The 17859-nt window shown below is 39.4% G+C and overlaps 1 protein-coding gene and 1 long non-coding RNA gene across 2 annotated transcripts in view; one reads left to right on the plus strand and one right to left on the minus strand.

The window, feature by feature from the left end:
* The window catches only part of BRWD1 (bromodomain and WD repeat domain containing 1), a 150624-nt gene extending 139038 nt beyond the window's left edge, over positions 1 to 11586 (minus strand). Inside the window, exons 1-4 of the mRNA XM_036747966.1 lie at positions 11132 to 11586; positions 10903 to 10961; positions 10693 to 10722; positions 10454 to 10513 (exon numbers count right to left, since the gene is read on the minus strand). Coding sequence (XP_036603861.1) covers positions 10454 to 10513; positions 10693 to 10722; positions 10903 to 10961; positions 11132 to 11180 — 198 coding nt within the window. The 5' untranslated portion in view covers positions 11181 to 11586. The remainder of the gene's footprint in view (positions 1 to 10453; positions 10514 to 10692; positions 10723 to 10902; positions 10962 to 11131) is intronic.
* On the plus strand, positions 10859 to 12518 carry LOC118840453. The gene is made up of 2 exons (XR_005009662.1): positions 10859 to 10935; positions 11301 to 12518. It is a non-coding gene; the product is annotated as an uncharacterized LOC118840453 (long non-coding RNA).
* Positions 12519 to 17859: the final 5341 nt, after the last annotated feature.

Consider the following 17859-nt stretch of genomic DNA (forward strand, 5'->3'; position numbering starts at 1 on the left):
TTAAATTTGAAAAGTTTTGTACAAAGAAAACAATGTAGCCAAGATCAGAAGAAAAGCAGAAAATTGGGAGAAAATTTTTATACGCAGTTTCTCAGATAAAGATGTCATTTCTCAAATATATAAAGAACTTTTGCCAATGCATGATACAAGTCATTCCCCAATTTATAAATGGTCAAAGAATATGAACAGGCAGTTTTTCAATGAAGAAATGAAAACTATATAAAGTCATACAAAAATACTCTAAATTATTATTGATTCAAGAAATGCAAATTCAAATAACTTTCAGATATCATCTTACACTTATCAGATTGGCTAAAATGATAGAAGGGGAAAGTGATAAATGGTGGAACGTATGTGCAAAAATTGGGACTCTAATTCGCTACTGGTGGAACTGTGAACTGATCCAACCATTTTGTTGTTTTTTCAAAGAGGTCAGGGTTAAGTAACTTGCCCAGGGTCACACACCTAGTCAATGTCAAGTGTCTGAGGCCAGAACTAAACTCAGGTCCTCCTGACTCCAGGGCCAGTGTTCTATCTACCGTGTCACCTAGCTGCCCATGATCTAACCATTTTGGAAAGCAATCTGGAATTATGCCCAAAGAGTTATTAAGCTCCCTATACACTTTGATCCGGCAATACCACTATTAGGTCTGTTTCCCAAGGTGATCAGAGAAAAAGGGAAAGATGTTCTATATTCTAAAATATAGCAGCTCTCTTTATGGTGGCAAAGAATGGGAAATTAAGGGGATGCCCTTCAATCGGGGAACGGCTAAACAAGTTGTGGTATATGATTGTGATAAAATATTACTGTGCTATAAGAAATGATAAGCTGGTTGATTTTAGAAAAATATGGGAAGACTTGCATGAAATAAAGAAGAGTGAAATAAGCAGAACATGAAATGAGAAAACACTGCGCAATGTAACAGAAATATTGTAATAAGAGCAACTTTGAATGACTAATTCAGTTTGAGTATAATAAGTACTCAAATCAACTTCAAAGGACCTATGAAGATGCTATCCACCTCCAGAGAAAGAAGAGATAAATAGAAATATGCATATTACGATTCTGTACACATACACACACACACGCAAGCATACATACACACCTATGTGTGTCTAATGGTAGCCTTCTCTAGGGTGGAGTGGAGTGGTGAGGGGGGAGAAAAAAAAGCAGTCAATGAGGAGAATGCCTTAAAAAGCAGAATTGGCCAATGGTAAAAGAGGTCCAAAAGCTCACTGAAAAAAAATAATTCCTTAAAAATTTGAATGGAGCAAATGGAAGCTAATAGCTTTATGAGAAATCAAGAAACAGTAAAAACAAAACCAAAAGAATGAAAAAACAGAAGACAATGTGAAATACCTCATTGTTAAAATAACTGACCTGGAAAATCAACCCAGAAGAGAGAATTTTAAAATTAATGGTCTACCTGAAAGCCATGATCAAAAAAAGAGTCCAGACATCATCTTCCAAGAAATTATCAAGGAAAACTGCTCTGATACTCTAGAACTAAAATAGAAATGGGAAGAATCCATTGATCACCTCCTGAAAGAGATCCCACAATGAAAACTCCCAGGAATATTACAGCCAAATTCCAGAGTTCCTAGGCCAAGGAGAGAATATTGCAAGCAGCCGGAAAGAAACAACTCAAGTATCGTGGATCCACAGTCAGGATAACACAAGATTTTGCAGCTTTTAAAAGACCAGAGGGCTTAGAATATGATATTTCAGAGGACAAATGAACTAGGATTACAACCAAGAATCACCTACCCAGCAAAACTGAGTATAAACCTTCAGGGGAAAAAATTGACATTCAGTGAGATAGAGAACTTTCAAGCATTCTTGATGAAAAGACCAAAGTTGAATAGAAAACATGACGTTCAAATACAAGATTCAAGAGAAGCATAAAAAGATAAACAGGAAAGGGAAATCAGAAGGGACTCAATAAGGTTTAACTGCTTACATTTCTACATGGGAAGATAATATCTGTAACTCATAAGAACTTTCTCAAAAAAAAAAATACTTTCTCATTATTAGAGTAGTTAGAAGGAATATATATATATATAGACAAAGGCAACAGATATGAGTTGAATATGAAGGGGCAATACCTAAAAAATAAAATTAAGGGGTGACAGAGGAATATACTTAAATAAAAAAAAAAAGGAGAGGTTGAATGGGGTAAATTACCTCACATAAAAGAAGCAAAAAAAGCTTTTACAGTACAGGGGAAGAGCGCGGAGGTGAGGAGTGAGTGAGTGAACCTTGCTCTCATCAGAACTGGCTCAAAGAGGGAATAACATACACACTCAATTGGGTATAGAAATCTATCTTACCATACAGGAAAGTCAGAGCTAAAGGAGATAAGAGAAGAAGAATGGGGATGATAGAAGGGAGGGCAGATTTGGGGAGGAGGCAGTCAGAGGCAAAACACTTTTGAGGAGGGACAGGGTGAAAGAAGAGAGAGAATTGAGTAAAAGGAGTGGGGGAATAAGATGGAGGGCAATACAGTGAGCAATAGTAACTATGAAAACAAATTTTGAAGCAATTTTCTCTGATAAAGGCCTCATTTCTTCATACAGAGAACCAAGTCAAATTTATAAAAACAAGAGCTATTTCCCAAAAGATATGTTCACTTTTCAGATGAAGTAATCAAAGCTATCTACAGCCATATGAAAAAATATTCCACTCACTACTGACTGTGGAAATGCGAATTAAAAAAATTCTGAGGTACTGCCTCATCATACCTATTAGATTGGCTAATAGGACAGAAAAGGTAAATGACAAATGTTGGAGGGGATGTGGGAAAAGTGAGAAATTGATGCACTGTTGGAGTTGTAAACAGATTCAATTTGAAACTATGCAAAAGGGCTATAAAACTATGCATATCCTTTGACCTAGCAATACCACTACTAGGTCTGAATCCCAAAAGAGATAAAAAAAAAAAAAGGAAAAGAACCTGTTATGTACAAAAATAATCACAGCAGCTCTTTTCTGAAGACAAAAAATTAGAAATAGAGGGGATGCCATCAATTGGGGAATGGCCGAATCACGGCTGTGGTATATGATTACAACGGAATACTACTGTAGAAGAAGAAATGATGAGCAGGATGCCCTCAGAAAATCCTGGAAAGACTTGTATAGGCTGATGCAAAGTGAAATGTACTGTGTACAAACTAACAGCAATATTGTAAGATGATCAGCTGTGAATGACTTAGCTATTCTCAGCAATGCAAGGATCAAAGACAATTCTGAAAGACTTGTGATGAGAAATTCTTTCCATCCCCATAGAACTGATGGTGTCTGAATACAATTTGAAGCATACTTTTTTTAACTATTTTTCTCGAGGTTTTTTTGTCTATGCTTTCTTTCACAATCTGACTATTATAGGTATGCTTTACATAACTACACATGTATAACCTGTATCAAATTGCTTACCTTCTCAATGAGGCAGGGTGGGGAGGGAGGAAAGGAAGAATTTGAAACTCAAAGTTTTAAAAACGAATGTTAAAAACTGTTTTTACATGTAACTGGGGAAAAATGAAATACTAAATTAAAAAAATACAGGGGAAAAAATAAAAACAAAAAGCACACACAGCAGAGAACAAAATAATTTTTTTGGAGAAAGCACAGAAAAGCAGGGTAGCCTAGAAAACAATGTGCAGTATTTGTTACAGTTTTTCAAAAAAAGTAAACAGTGTGAAATGGAAATTCATGATTTTCTACTGCATTCTCTTTTTATGTTGTGCTGTGTACATGGAAATGGTCTTTTGTCTTTTTGTATTTATGTTCAAAATAATTTAAAAAAAGTTTTTAAATTAAAAAGATTTTAGCAAAGAAAAGATCAAGTATCTCATAATTCTTGTGACGATGGAGAGATATGGATTAAATAAGAAAATCATTGACTGAAAGACAATTGAGGGGCAGTTAGGTAGCCCAGTGAGTAAAGCACCAGCCCTGGAGTCAGGAGGACCTGAGTTCAAATGTGGCCTCAGACACTCAACACACTTACTAGCTGTGTGACCTTGGGCAAGTCATTTAACCCCAATTTTCCTGCCTTCCCCCCTCAAAACAAACAAAGACAACTGAACGCCAGACTCAAGGAATAATTGTTAATGGCCAACATGGCAAGAGGTCTCCAGCAGAGGACACCAGCTTGGCCCTGTGCTGTTTAACATTTTTAATGATGATATGGATAAAGACACACTATGTTTATTGTATCTGCAGGTAACAGAGCTAGGAGCGATAGCTATCGCAATGGGCTACAAAAAGATCTTGACAGGCTAGAGCATTGGACTCAAAATAATAAGGTGAAATTTAATAGAAATACATGTAAAGTCTTGCACACTAGCACAAAAAATAACTTTACAAGTACAAGATAGGGAGATATGAATGGACAGCAATTGTGAAAAAAAATGTAGTTTGATTTTAGCTCATTGTCAGTTAGCAGTGTGACAGGGTAGCCAAGAAAATTAATGGCATCTTGGACTACACTTGATGGGCACAACTTCCAGGAATAGGAAGACGAGTCCCATTGTACCCTGCCTTTCTCACATTTGTGGAATACTGTGTTCAGTTGATTGTCAGAGTTTACAAAGGATATTAATAAGTTGGAGTTTACAGAGGATAGTATCTAGGATGGTAACAGGCTTTAGGGCCATGACATGAGGATCAACTGAGAAAATTGCATATTTAGCCTGGTAACTATGTACAAGTATCTAAAGGACTGTCATGTGTGGGAGGAATTAAGACTTGTTCAGACTGGCCAGAGTACAGAAAAAATGGGTAGATGTTGCAAAGAGCCAAATGTAAGCACGAAATCAAGAAATACTTACAATTCAAACTACCTATAAGTGGGACCGATTGCCTCAATAAGAGACAAGGTTCTACCTCTTGGCAATCTTCAAGCAAAGGCTAGTTTTGCTTGGGTACATTACACTGAGATTCCTTTCATTTATTGGTTGAACTAAATGGCCAATGAGGACCCTGCCAAATCTCAAAGTCTGTGCCTATGTGAGATACAGGTTATTTTATGGGAATGTTAAAGACAGGAGGTGGGGAGGGAAGGGCATTTTTTTTTGTTTTTTACTTGAGGGAGGGAAATGTGGGCATGTTTATAGGCAGTAGGAAAGGAGCCAACGAAGTAAGAGGAAATAACTGAAGCGGTCAACTCCTACACCTGACAAGGGATAGAACAAGGACACAAGTAGGGGTATTAGTCTTAGCAAGAAGGGCCACCTCTTCCTCAGAGACTAGATTCAACGTGAGAACAGGAACAATAAAGGGGTTCTGACAGGTAGATTATGGAATTAAAGGAAGCTCATAATGAATGCTCTGAATTTTCTGAGTAAATTAGGAGAGGTCACACACTGAGAGAATTTACAGGTAGTGTGGTTTAGACAAGTAGTTCTAGAACAGCAGCTATGAAGAATCAAGCAGGAGGGAAAGATAACTGCCATGTTTTACTGAGGGTCCATTACATTTTTAGGGGAACCACGTGGTACAGCTGTGGTTTCGTCTAACATCCACCAGTAAGCAAGTGGAGAAGTTGGTGAAGGTTAACCCAATGCTGGCTGGTCTGTTTGTTTTTGGCATGTAATGACGGGTACCTTGAAAGGGGGACAATAAATTTCAGTTTGTTTAGTTAACTGTGTGATCAAAACAATGAAGAAAATAAAAAGGTCAGAGTAATGATGATGGCTTTAGAGGAGCAGAATGACTGTAATTTTAGTGTCAGTGCTGAAGAACAGAATTGGGAAAATGGAAGAAGTAATGGTGGAAGGTTGAAACCAGTAATTTCAGAGCTCAAGATCATGCACATAAAATGAGTGACAATGAGATGAAGGATATGACCATCCATGAAGACAGATGCAGAGGAGAGATGGTCATGGAATTTGAGGATAATTAACCAGGAGGCCAAGGTGTTTGAGGGGATATTACTGTGTACACTTATGTCAGTCCTCAAGTATGAGAGCAGGATTCAGGGCATAGTGAAAGGCTGGGGGGGGAGGGGTGAAAGAAGAAGATGGTGGGGCATTTACTGAATTCCTTGGCAAAGGAGGAAGAAAGAATGGGGGGAGGTGGTTCCTGTAGATGAACAAAAAGAGGAACTGGATAGGATGATATAGTCCAACTGTTTAGAAAATGTCAATGAGTAAGGAGTATACATAATCCTCCCCTTGGTACAGTGTATGGTGCCACCAGTGAACGTTACAGAAACACTATGTCTTCTGGAAGCCAAGATTCTATAGTGCAAAAAAAGATGAAAAAAATCTAAAATAGTTTTCTCTTCTCCCTTCCCTCTCATCTCACATGCCTTCTGCTACAACTTCTTCACCCACCTAACATCAAGTGGTAGCTGCCATTCTCGTTGGCAGGTACAAACCACTCTCTATGCACAAGTGATCCCAACCTATCCTTTGTCCAGCATATTGACCTCTCTATCATCCCTACCCTCTGACCTACTTTAAGTTTCTCTTTGGCTTCTCTGCCACCCATGTTTCCTCCATCCTCAAAAAACACTCATCTGATCCATCTGTCTCCAATGCCTATCATCTCACATAGCTCCTTCCCATCTACAATGGGTCCCTCTCAATTTCTTTCATCGAAGCAGGACAGTGGAAAGGGTGCTGGACCAGGAGCCAAGAAGACTTCAAATCTAGCCTCAGAAACTCACATACCTGTGTGATTCTGGGCAATTGACACAACTTATCTGCCTCTTTCTCCAACTATGAAATGAGGATAACGACAGCACCCATCTCTCCAGTGTTACTGTGAGGATCAAATATTTGTAAATCGCTTAACACAGTGCCTGACACACAGTAGGCGCATAATAAATGCTTATTTCCTTTCTTCCTTCTTTTCCTCTCACTCTTTTTAACTCTCTGAAGTCTGGCTTTCAAACCTCATCATTCATCTGAGACTGCTCCCTCCAAAGTCACCAATGATCTACCTACCAGATCCAATTTATAACAATTTTCTAACAAATCTTAAACAATAAAACAACAAACTTATTGGTAAAATTCTTTACAATTTTCAGATTCATAACTTATATAAAAAACCTTTACATTATTAATGTGAGTTTGTTTTTTTAGGTAATCTTAACAACGTAAAAAGCTATATAAAGGTCCTTGCTCATATCTCTCAACACAAGTGATTGAAGCAAAGGATTAAAATTACTTGAGAGACCACATTTTTAACTAGTGCTTGTAGACCTGTGTTTCATCCAGATGTTGACTAGGCCTCTCAACATTTAACACTGTTAATCATTCTCTCTTCCTTGATAACCTTTTCTCTTTAGGTTTCCGTGACACTACTTTATGCTGGTTCTCCAATCCTTGTGATTGCCTAGCCCAAAGCTCTCTTCCCACCAAATGTTATATCCCAGAATGTAAACTCCTTGATTGTTACTATCCCACTTTTGCTTTTATGTCCCCAGCAACCAGCCCAGAGTTTAACACATGGTAGGTTTTAAACGAAAAGTTAATGGATTAGAGGAGCTTTTCCTGTTAGCAGACCTGCAAATCTAAATCACAGGGATTATGGGAGGATAAAGTGAAAATACAGTAGACATAAAAAGGGGAAGAGCTGACTGAATGTGGCTCCTATCTCCAAGGACCCAGTGATGTATCAGTACAGAATAGGTCTGTTAGGCCCAGAGGAAGTCACATTCAGCATCAGTTCTTTTCCTTCATTCTACAATAGCAGTGGATGATGCATAGACAAAAAATATACTATCTATACAACATGTGCTTCATTCCTAGTTAGGCTCATGTTGGACTGAGTGAGGTCCTAACAACAATAAATCTAGTAACTGATTGGGGCAGCTGGCAAGGTGTTGTTGCTTTTCTCAAACAATTCAGTGAAGAGAGTGGAAGATGTGTCTTCCACATGTGGCAGCATATCCCAAAACAAGATTTCTAAATTTAGCCCTTTGGCGCTCAGTGTTTAAGTAAAGATTACAGCAGAGTCTCAACCTTTTCTGTCACGGATCCTTTTTTGGCAATTTGGTGAAACCACGGGCCTCTTTTCAGACACTATTTTTATTAAAATATTTATTAAAAACAAACTCAGATGCCAGGTTAAGAATCCTTGGTTACAGCATTATTCAAGAGAAACAAGGCGGAATAGATACGGCATCTGTAAAGCTCTCGAATAAGAAATCTTCCAAATTTTGTCTCTGAAAGAGGCTGGAGTTAGAGTTTAAACCTTGTAGGCCTCTAGACAGAGTCCTAGACAGAAAAAGGATTATGTAAGAGGTTCTTGGGAAGGAGCTTTGGTCATAATGAAGGCTTCTCCCTCTCTCCCCCTTGGGTACCTAGGTTATTGTAGTATGTCTGACTTAAGTAGGTACAGCAGAGAAGGAGGCAGGGAGCAGGAGAAGACAATAGGAAGAGAAAGGTGGGCCTTCAAACCCAATCCCTGAGCAATACACAGCATCCTTCTTCACCATAAGTTTCTAATGCTAGCACAGCTGCAACTAAGACCTCCTCGTTTGCTCCCTCTGACCTAAGGGGTGGTAGAAGCCATTCTCACGAGCACCCATGTTAATAAGCAGTAGGGTTCATCTACTTAGTCATTCAGTAACACTAGATCCAAAACATAGTAAGTTTTTTCAGTAAGCCAACAAACCACGCAGTTAGATGGTACAGCAAATAAGAAAGCTGGGCCTGAATTCAAGAAAATCTGAGTTCAACTACAGCCTCAGACACTTACTAAATGTGTCAACCTGTTTGCCTCAGTTTCCTCAACTGTAAAATGGAGATAGTTAACACCTACCTCAAAGGACAGTTGTGAAGATCAAATGAGGTATTTGCACAAAGGGCTCAGCAGTAGGGCTCACACATAGTGGGAACTATATAGACGTTTGTTATTCCCTTCCCTCTTCCCTTATGCCTTGAGTTTGCTTAGTAACTAGTCTATGCTGTGAAGGGGGGTGGGGGGAGGAGTGGACTGAGCAATTATACAACTTCCTACAGTCCTAGAAAATAGATAATTAAATATAACTTCACCCTCAGCAGAAACATGGGTAAAACTACTAGGTTTGAATAAGGTATCCATCTTCAAATGAGATTACTGTATCATATTTGTTTCTTAATTTTTCTTTGTCGCAAGGGAAGAGTCAATCTGGAAAGAATATAGAGTTAAAATGACTGGTAGACAAAAATGCATCAATAAAAGATTTCTTTTAAAAAAAACTTCTCATAAAAGGAGATCAGATGAACAGAGGACAAAATGTATTTCCCAAATAGACTTATCTGGTCGTTCCCTGCTCCCCACCCCCCACTAAAAAAATTAACAATGTTCCCACCTAAGGCTGACTCTGTTGTTCAATCGTGTCCAACTCTTTGTGACCCCATTTGGGGTTATCTTGACAAAGGTATCAAATTTGCCATTTCCTTCTCCAGCTCAGTTAAGAGATAAGGAAACTGAGGGAAACAGGGTTAACTGACTTGCCCAGAATCACATAGGTAGTGTCTGAGGCTGGATCTGAACCCAGGTCTTCCTGACTCCAGGCCCAGTGCTCTATCCACTGAACTACCTAGCTGCCTTTGTATTATATAGACACAGAAAAACACAAGTTCAAATCTAACCTCAGACACTTACTAGCTGTGTGACCCTGGCCAAGTCACAGCTAGTAAATGTCCGAAGCCAGATTTAAGCTCGAAAAGAAGAGTTCAGTCACGTCCGACTCTTCATGACCCCATGGACCGTGTTGTCCACAGGGTTTTCTTGGCAAGGATACTGAAGTGGTTTACTATTTACTTCTCCAGTGGATTAAGGCTAACAGAGGTTGAGTGACTTGCCCAAGGTCACACAAGATTGTACAGGCACATAAGTCCCATTGTTTAATCTTGCAGAACTGCCACGATTTAAAGAACTGAATTGGTGACACTTTACTAAGGGAGGAAACAAAAGGAAAGAGCCCTTAATTGTCTCTCAACAACACTTAAAGACATATAATGAAACATTACACAGAAGTCAACTGCAAGTTAATTTAAAGCTGCCAATTTCTGTAGTGTCCTATCTTCTAGAATCTCCACAAAGAACTTAAGACAATACCAAGTAGGTTAAGCAAATAAACACTAATTATTCTCCAATTTCAAGGCTCAGGACTTTTACTAATCAAGGAGCAGCAGAGAACAGAGGAAGTTTGAGATAATGGCCAAAGTTCCATTAGCAAAATACCAAAGACAATGAAAACCATATCGATGAATGGCCACTCCTTGTGATGAACCACCTACAACTTCAAATTCACAAAGGTTTATTAAATGTTTCGACTGAATTACCAAAACAAAGACTTACAACTAAAAAGACTAAACACATTTCAGAGAAAACATGATTTTATACATTAGCCTATGTGTACAAAATTTTAGGTTCTGGTTTGTTAAAGGGGGGGTTGGGGGAGGGAAGAAAGATTTTTTTTTTAAACTGCAATATATAAAGCAAAAATCTCACCAGGTCCTCATATTTCCAGTCATGTTCATTGCCTTCCCAATCCAATCTCTTCGGCAACAGCTAAAAAACAAAACGCACACGTTACTAAAACTTTGGTTTGGGACAATCCGGTCAAATGAGTTAAAAAGAAAAGGCACCGCTCACAGGGCATGAATTGGGGGAGGGGGCACGCCAGAGTTGGGGGGAGGGGCACGACAGAGTTTTGGGTGGGGGGGGAAGGATGGGAGATGAGTACAGACCTGGTACTGTTCCAGTTCCTGCACCAGCACCTGCAACAAACAGGACACTCGGTTAAGAGATCGGGGAGGGGAGGGGAAAAGATGAGGCCAGATCCCTCTCCCACCGCCGCCCCCCACCCCAAAGGACTGGAGAAGACACGGCTCATAATGCCATCATCCAGCGCGGGGCCAAACGGCGGAGAGGGATCGAGCGCCGGCCCCCGTACTCACCTGGGCGGCTCTCCGGCAAGGACCGGCGGACAGGTACCGAGCGATGAGGAAATAGAGCTCTGCGGGAAGAAGGGAAACCCAGAGTGAGCCGGGGCAGGGGGAGGGCGCGCCAGTTGGGGCTAGAACGGCAGGGAAAACGGTCGGCCCTGGGGAAAGGGACCCTAGACAAGCCCACTAGGGAGCTCCGGTCCCTAGAGACCGGTCAATGGGGACTCCCGCCTCCTCTTACCCGACTCAATGGGCGGCACGGGATGTCTGGAGGCCGAGTGTTCGGCCATGACCGAGCGCGGCGGCTGAGAAAGGTAATGGACTGGCGTAGGCCGCGCCGGGGCCTAACTGAGATATTCACTTCTGGGTACGGCCCTCCCCCTCTTCCCAACTCCGACTCTTTCCTGCAGCCATACAGCGTAGCGACCTCACAGCGTCGTGACGTTGCCCATGACGCAGCGACGCAGCTGCCGACGCCGACGCCGCAGCCGACGCGGAATGAGAGAGAAAAAAATAGTTCTAACTTTGAAGGTTTTGAGAGGAGAAAAAAAACCAAACAAACCCGTGACCAGGCTCCCTACTTCGACTTCCGTTTTAGTACTAAAAGCACATTTTTAGGGACTTGAGAAAAGGTTGTCTCTTTAGCAGCTTGCCCTGGGGAACGCGATGGCGTGGAGAAGGCTAGATGATTGTTGGAATCAGTGCGCGCGGTGAAGCGACCCCCTCCTTGTTTTCAAGCGGAGCTGGCGGTGCTGGCGGTGCTGATGGTTGCATGGGCTGAGCCAGAAGTGCCATGTAGGGTATTTGCAGCGAATGCGGGGATTGGAATTTGGAGAGCGGAGCTTCTGGAAGGTTCTCGAAGGGAGACAGTTGCAAGTGTAACCCTGGCCTATATGGAGCCACCCTGCTCCAGGCAGTTGGTGGGATGAGCGGTGGGACTCAGCTTGCTGCCACGTGACTGACCCTTCCATCCCTTGACCTAGATGGATACGGGAATTCAAATTTGAAAAACCTGCCTGCGCTGCGGAGAGAGAAATGGGATTCCTTCCTGTTTTGGTGAGGGTCCCAAGAAGCCCTACAGTCTTTGGAGTGAAGGCGTGTGAGGGGAGATGGCGACGTGGTTAAAGATCGAACTGGGGACCGGTTACCAAGACTTGGTGATTGGCATACTGCCACATACGTCTTAGGCCTTTTAGTCGTAGAGTTAAGTGGATCCTGCCTGAATATAAAAGACAGAGAAAACAGCTGCTAAGACAAGGTGCTTATTTTATTGTCAGAGCTAAAATTCAATGGTAGTTCTTTAAAATTAATAAGCCACTACTTTGAAAGATCCTGTAGATGGAAATCTTTTCTAAAGGGCTCTTGTCTTTTAGATGGAAAACAAAAAAAAAAAAGTGCTTCACACACGTAGAGTGTTTTAGAAATTACCTGTAAAAGTGTTATTCATCCATGTCCGTTTTTTCCCAAAGCTTTCCTTCAGAAGCTACATTTACACTTTCGCATCATCACCCTATTACCATCCCTTCAATGATTTTACGTAATTCAAAGGAGATTTTCTATAGATTTATCTTATGTATACTGTTTATCCTTGATTTACAACTACTCCTAATAAAAAGGTGATGAGACTACTATTTTATTTTCATATCTGATTTCCAAAGTTGTCCCTCTACAGAACAAAGCTGTTGTCATTAGTATGTGCTACGCTCCTGTCTAAGCTACCTTAAGCGAATAATTTGGCTTCTTTGATTTGGACCTGAAAATATTACAAAATTTAGATTATTGAGAACAGTAGAAAGAAATGGGATCAAATGAAATAATTGTAAAGGGCTTAGCAAACTACCTGGCAAGTGTTATATGGCATACTATGTAAAGTTAGTTATTATTATTTCGAAACCAACCCAGACGCTAAATTTACAAAGTACAAATGAAACTAAGATTATGTGTTTGATTTCCACCCAGAAGTCAGTGGAATTTACTAACAATAACAACAAAAAAAATTATACTACCAAATAGGGTGCCCTCCCAATTCGGCAGTCATTTATTGAGCTCCTTTCTACCACAGGAAAATGAATGTTAAAGGTCGGGTATATGCAAAGAATATAGAGGAGCAAAAAGGAAAGTAATTTGAATGGACAGGATGTAGTATGAACTGGGGAGATTAGAAAAGGCCCTCTGAGGAGATAATAAGTAAACTGTGCTTTAAAGGAAACTACAGATTCTGTGAAGGGGGGATGGGAAGGAATAGCATGAAGAAGGAATGCCCTGTACAAGGAACAACCAGTGCTGTTGGGCAGCTTGACAAATTGTTTGTTTTTTGCAGGGGGGAAGGCAGGGCAATTGGGGCTAAGTGACTTGCCGAAGGTCACACAGCTAGTAAGTGTGTCAAGTGTCTGAGGTCAAATTTGAACTCAGGTCCTCCTGACTCCAGGGCTGGTGCTCTACTCACTGTGCCACCTAGCTGCCCCCAGCTTGATAAATTGAAGAAAACACCAGATCAAACTCCAGGTTTTATACTTGGTATTAGTGGGACATTAGGCAATTGTTTTACCCATTCTGCATTTCAAAAATTTCCTTCGAGCTCTAAATCTATATTAAGTGAAGAACTTTGTCAGGGATCTCTTTCAGACCTAGGCAATTCTAAAAAACACTCCCCCCGCTCTCCCCGCCCCCCGTGTGAAGGCAAGAAAAACAAGACATCTTACAAATATGTATGGTCGTATAAAACAAATTCTTGAATTAGCCATGCCCAAAAAAAGAGAAGAAAAAGAAGACATGCTTCAATCTGCACTCTAAGCCCACCAGCTCTCTAACTGGAAGTAGACAGCATGTGTCATCATGAATCTTTTGAAATTATGAATGGTCATTGTGTCAATCAGTTACTAGATCTTTCAAAGTAGATTGATTATCTTTACAATATTCCTGTTACTGTATGAATTGCTTCCCTAGTTCTGATCACTTTGCAACAGTTCATACAAGTCTTCCTAGGTTTTTCTGAAACCAGCCCCTCCCTCATTTCTTATAGCACAATAGTATTCTATCACATTCATGTACATAACTTATTCGGCCTTTTCCCAATTGATGGCATCCCCTCACTTTCCAATTCTGTGCCACCACAAAAAAGCTGCTGTAAACTTTTTTGTACATATGTATCCTTTTCCTTTATAATCCCTTTGGGGATTAAAAATCTACTAGCAGTCTCACTGGGCATAGTTCCAAATTGCTTTCCAGAAATGATTGGATTAGCTCACAACTACATCAACAATGCATTAGTATGTCTATTTTCCCACATTCCCTCTAGTGTTAGTCGTTGTCCGTTTTTATTATCCAAGCTGATGGGTGTGAGGTAGTACTATGCTAAATGGGCTAAATGCTAAAGGGCTTTCCCAGAAGATCAAGGATCAAATGCCATTACTATTTGATATAGTTGTAGAAATACACACTATAGCAATAAGAAAAATAAATTGAGAAAATAGTCTAGGCAAGAGGTGACAAAGGCCTACAGGCAGCTATATAAAGTAGAGAAAAGCAGACCTACATGAGAAATGTGGAGAAAGAAATTACTAAATTTGACAAGTGATTGGCTATGTGGGGTGAACAAGAAAGAGGAATTGAGGAATGACACTAAGGTTGTGAACCTGGTCAATGTGAAAGATGGTGGTCTCAAAAGGAATAAGGAAGTTCAGAAGAGGCAAGGGTTTTGGGAAAAAGATAATGAGTTCTTTTTTGGACATGTTGAGTTTCAAATGTCTATGGTCAGATATTCAGTTCAAGTCCAACAAGAGAACTGTGATTTGGTACTGCAACTCAGAAAAGAGACTATAGCTAGATAAATAGATCTGGGAATCATTTGCATAGGAATGATAATGATATTATGAGACCACTAAATAAGAAAGCATAAAGAGAAAAAGGAAAAAGGCTAAAGACAGCTACAGGGATCACCTTCCCATTAGTGGTTATAAATAATATAAATGAAGATCCAGCAAAAGAGACTCAGTAGGAGCAGACAGGAGGAATCCCAAAAACCCAGAGAGGAAAGTATCCAGGAGAAGGTAAGTGTCAATTATATTTGGGGATAGAGATTATTGTAACTTTTGCAATTTCAGTTGAATAATGAAGTAAAAAAACAGGCTTAGGAGAAAGTGAGCTGTGAGGAAGGCATTAATTGTAGACAATTTTTCAAGGAGCTTAGTTGAGAAGAGGAGGACAGATATAGGACAATAGCTGGTGAGTATGTTAGGCTCCAGCTCTGCACCACTACTTAACTCCTGACTTTTATGTGACAGCCTTTAGGCACAGGGTCTGAAGCTCTGTCACTTTCATCCCAAGAGGGGAGACAGGGACCATTGGCTCAATCCAAAGAAGGGGGGAGAAGATCTCATTGAGGTTGCAAACCCCTAGGTGAGAAGTGGGGTTTTGACAATAGCAAGAGCTACTATCCCAGTACCCCCAGGAGCCTGAAGATAGCTCTGATTCTGATTCTGGTCCCCAGAGGAGGGAAGAAACGTGATTACCACAGCTAAGTCAAGAAGCTAGCCTTTCCTGAAGCATGTGGGGTGGGGAGGGGTGGTCAATCCTTCAATACATTCAAAAATTTAAAATACCTAGACTATCAGAAAACTAGATAATCCAATCTCAGCAAAGGAAATAGATCTAGTTGTAAAGAAACTACCAAAGGGAAGAAAAAAAAAACTGCCTGGGCCTGATGGATTCATAGAATTCTATCATACTTTTAAAGAACAGTAAGTACTCACACTTCACAAAATATTCTCAAAAACTGAGAAAGAACCTACCAGAATCCTTTCATGAGACAAATATAGTCCTAATACCTAAAACAAGAAAAGATTAAAACACAGAGAAAAAACTATAGGCCAATGTCATTAATGAATATTGACTCAAAAAATGTAAACCCTATCAAAATGATTACAGTGATTTATCCAAGAAATCATTCATTATCATCAAGTGGGATTTATAATGGAGATTCAAGGATAGTTCAGTATTAGGAAAACAATATAATTAATCATATGGAAAAAACCCAAAACATTCTAAACCGCATGATCATCTCAATAGACACAGAAAAAGCCTTTGACAAAGTACAACAATCCTTTATGCAAAATGCCTTACAAAATATAGGTATAGATGAACCTTCTTTTAGTATCATAAAAATATCTATCTCAAATCAAAAGCAAGTGTCGTATGCAATGGGGATACAGTAGAACCTTTTCCAATAAATATGGGAATGAATCAAGGATGCCCACTCTCCCCACTATTATTTGATATAGTTCTGGAAATACTAGCGATAGTATTCAGACAAGAGAAAGGAATAAAAGGAATAAAGATAGGTAAAGAGGAGATAAAATTATCCCTGTTTTCTAATGCCATGATGGTTTACTTGGAATACCCCAGCAAATCAGCAAAGGTACTAAGTGAGACAATAATTTTAGCAAAAGTTGTAGGTTACAAAAGAAATCCTCAAAAATCAATAGTATTTTTATATAATAGAAACAAAACATAAGAAACAAAAATAAAAAGGGAAATCCCATTCCAAATAACTATAAAATGTCTAAAATATCTAGAGACCAGCCTTCCAAAGTACACAAAAGACTGTATAAATTCAATTGCAAAATGCTCTTTAAAGAATTAAAGAACAGAGGGCAAATGGGGGGAGGGGTAATCAGAAGCAAGCACTTTTGAGGTGGGACAGGGTCAAAGGAGAGAATAGAATAAATGGTGGGGCCAGATAGGATGGAAGGAAATATAGTCTTTCACAACATGCCTATTATGGAAGTGTTTTGCATGGCTACACATGTATGTGTAACCTAATCAAGTTGCTTGCCTTCTCAATGAGGGTGGATGGGCAGGGAGAAAGGGAAAGAATGTGGAACTCAAAGTTTTAAAATCAAATGTTAAAAATTGTTTGTACATGCAACATAAGATATACAGGCAAAAATATACAGGCAAATTTAGCTCACCCTACAAGAAAATAGAAGGGAAGGGGATAAGAGAAGGAGGGGGAGCAGTGATAGAAGGGAGGGCAGACAAGGAGAAGGGGTAATCAGATGCACACTGCCTTGGGGTGGGGGAGGAGAGAGATGGGGAGAAAATTTGGAACTCAAAATCTTGTGGAAGTGAATGTTGAAAACTAAAAATAAATTAATCAAGAATTAAAGAACAACCTAAATAGCTGGAGGAAGTTCAATGCTCATGGCTAGGCCTTGCCAATATAATGAAAATGACAATAATACCAAAATTAATTTATAATTTTAATGATATACCAATCAAATTACCAAGAGCATACTTTCCAGAGCCTGATAACATAATAAAATTAATTTAGTAAAACAATAGGTCTAGAATATCAAGGAAAATGATAAAAAGAAGTAAAGATAAAGGATGAACAGCATGTCCAAACCTCAAACTATATTATAAAGTAGTAACCATCAAAACTATCTTGTATTAATTAAAGAATAAAGAGAGATTAATAGAACAGACTAGATAAGGGAGATTCAGAAACAATCAAACTCAATAACCCAGTGAGTGTTAAAGCAGAAAACATAGCTTACCTAGGGGAAAACTCCCTATTGGAAAAAAAAAAACTGATTGGAAAACTGAAAAGTAGTCAGGGAGAAATTAGATTTAGATAATACCTCACACCACACTCCACAATACATTCTAAATGGATACATGACCTTATTGTAAAAGATCATACTATAAAAAAAATTAGAAGAGAAATAGATCATGTATCTCTCACTGCTATGGGTGAGAGCTGTATTCTTAAACAAACAAGAGATGGAGGCAATTACAAAAGATAAAATATGTAACTTTGATTACTGGAATCTGAAAACTTTCTTTACAGACAACATTAATGCATCTAGGATATGAAAGAAAGCAGTTGAATGGGAAAAAAATCTGTGTATCAAATTTCTCCAATAAAGATTTGGTATCCAAAATATATAAAAAATTAATAAACACATA

Source organism: Trichosurus vulpecula, chromosome 2, assembly GCF_011100635.1.
Source record: "Trichosurus vulpecula isolate mTriVul1 chromosome 2, mTriVul1.pri, whole genome shotgun sequence".
NCBI lineage: Eukaryota > Metazoa > Chordata > Mammalia > Diprotodontia > Phalangeridae > Trichosurus > Trichosurus vulpecula.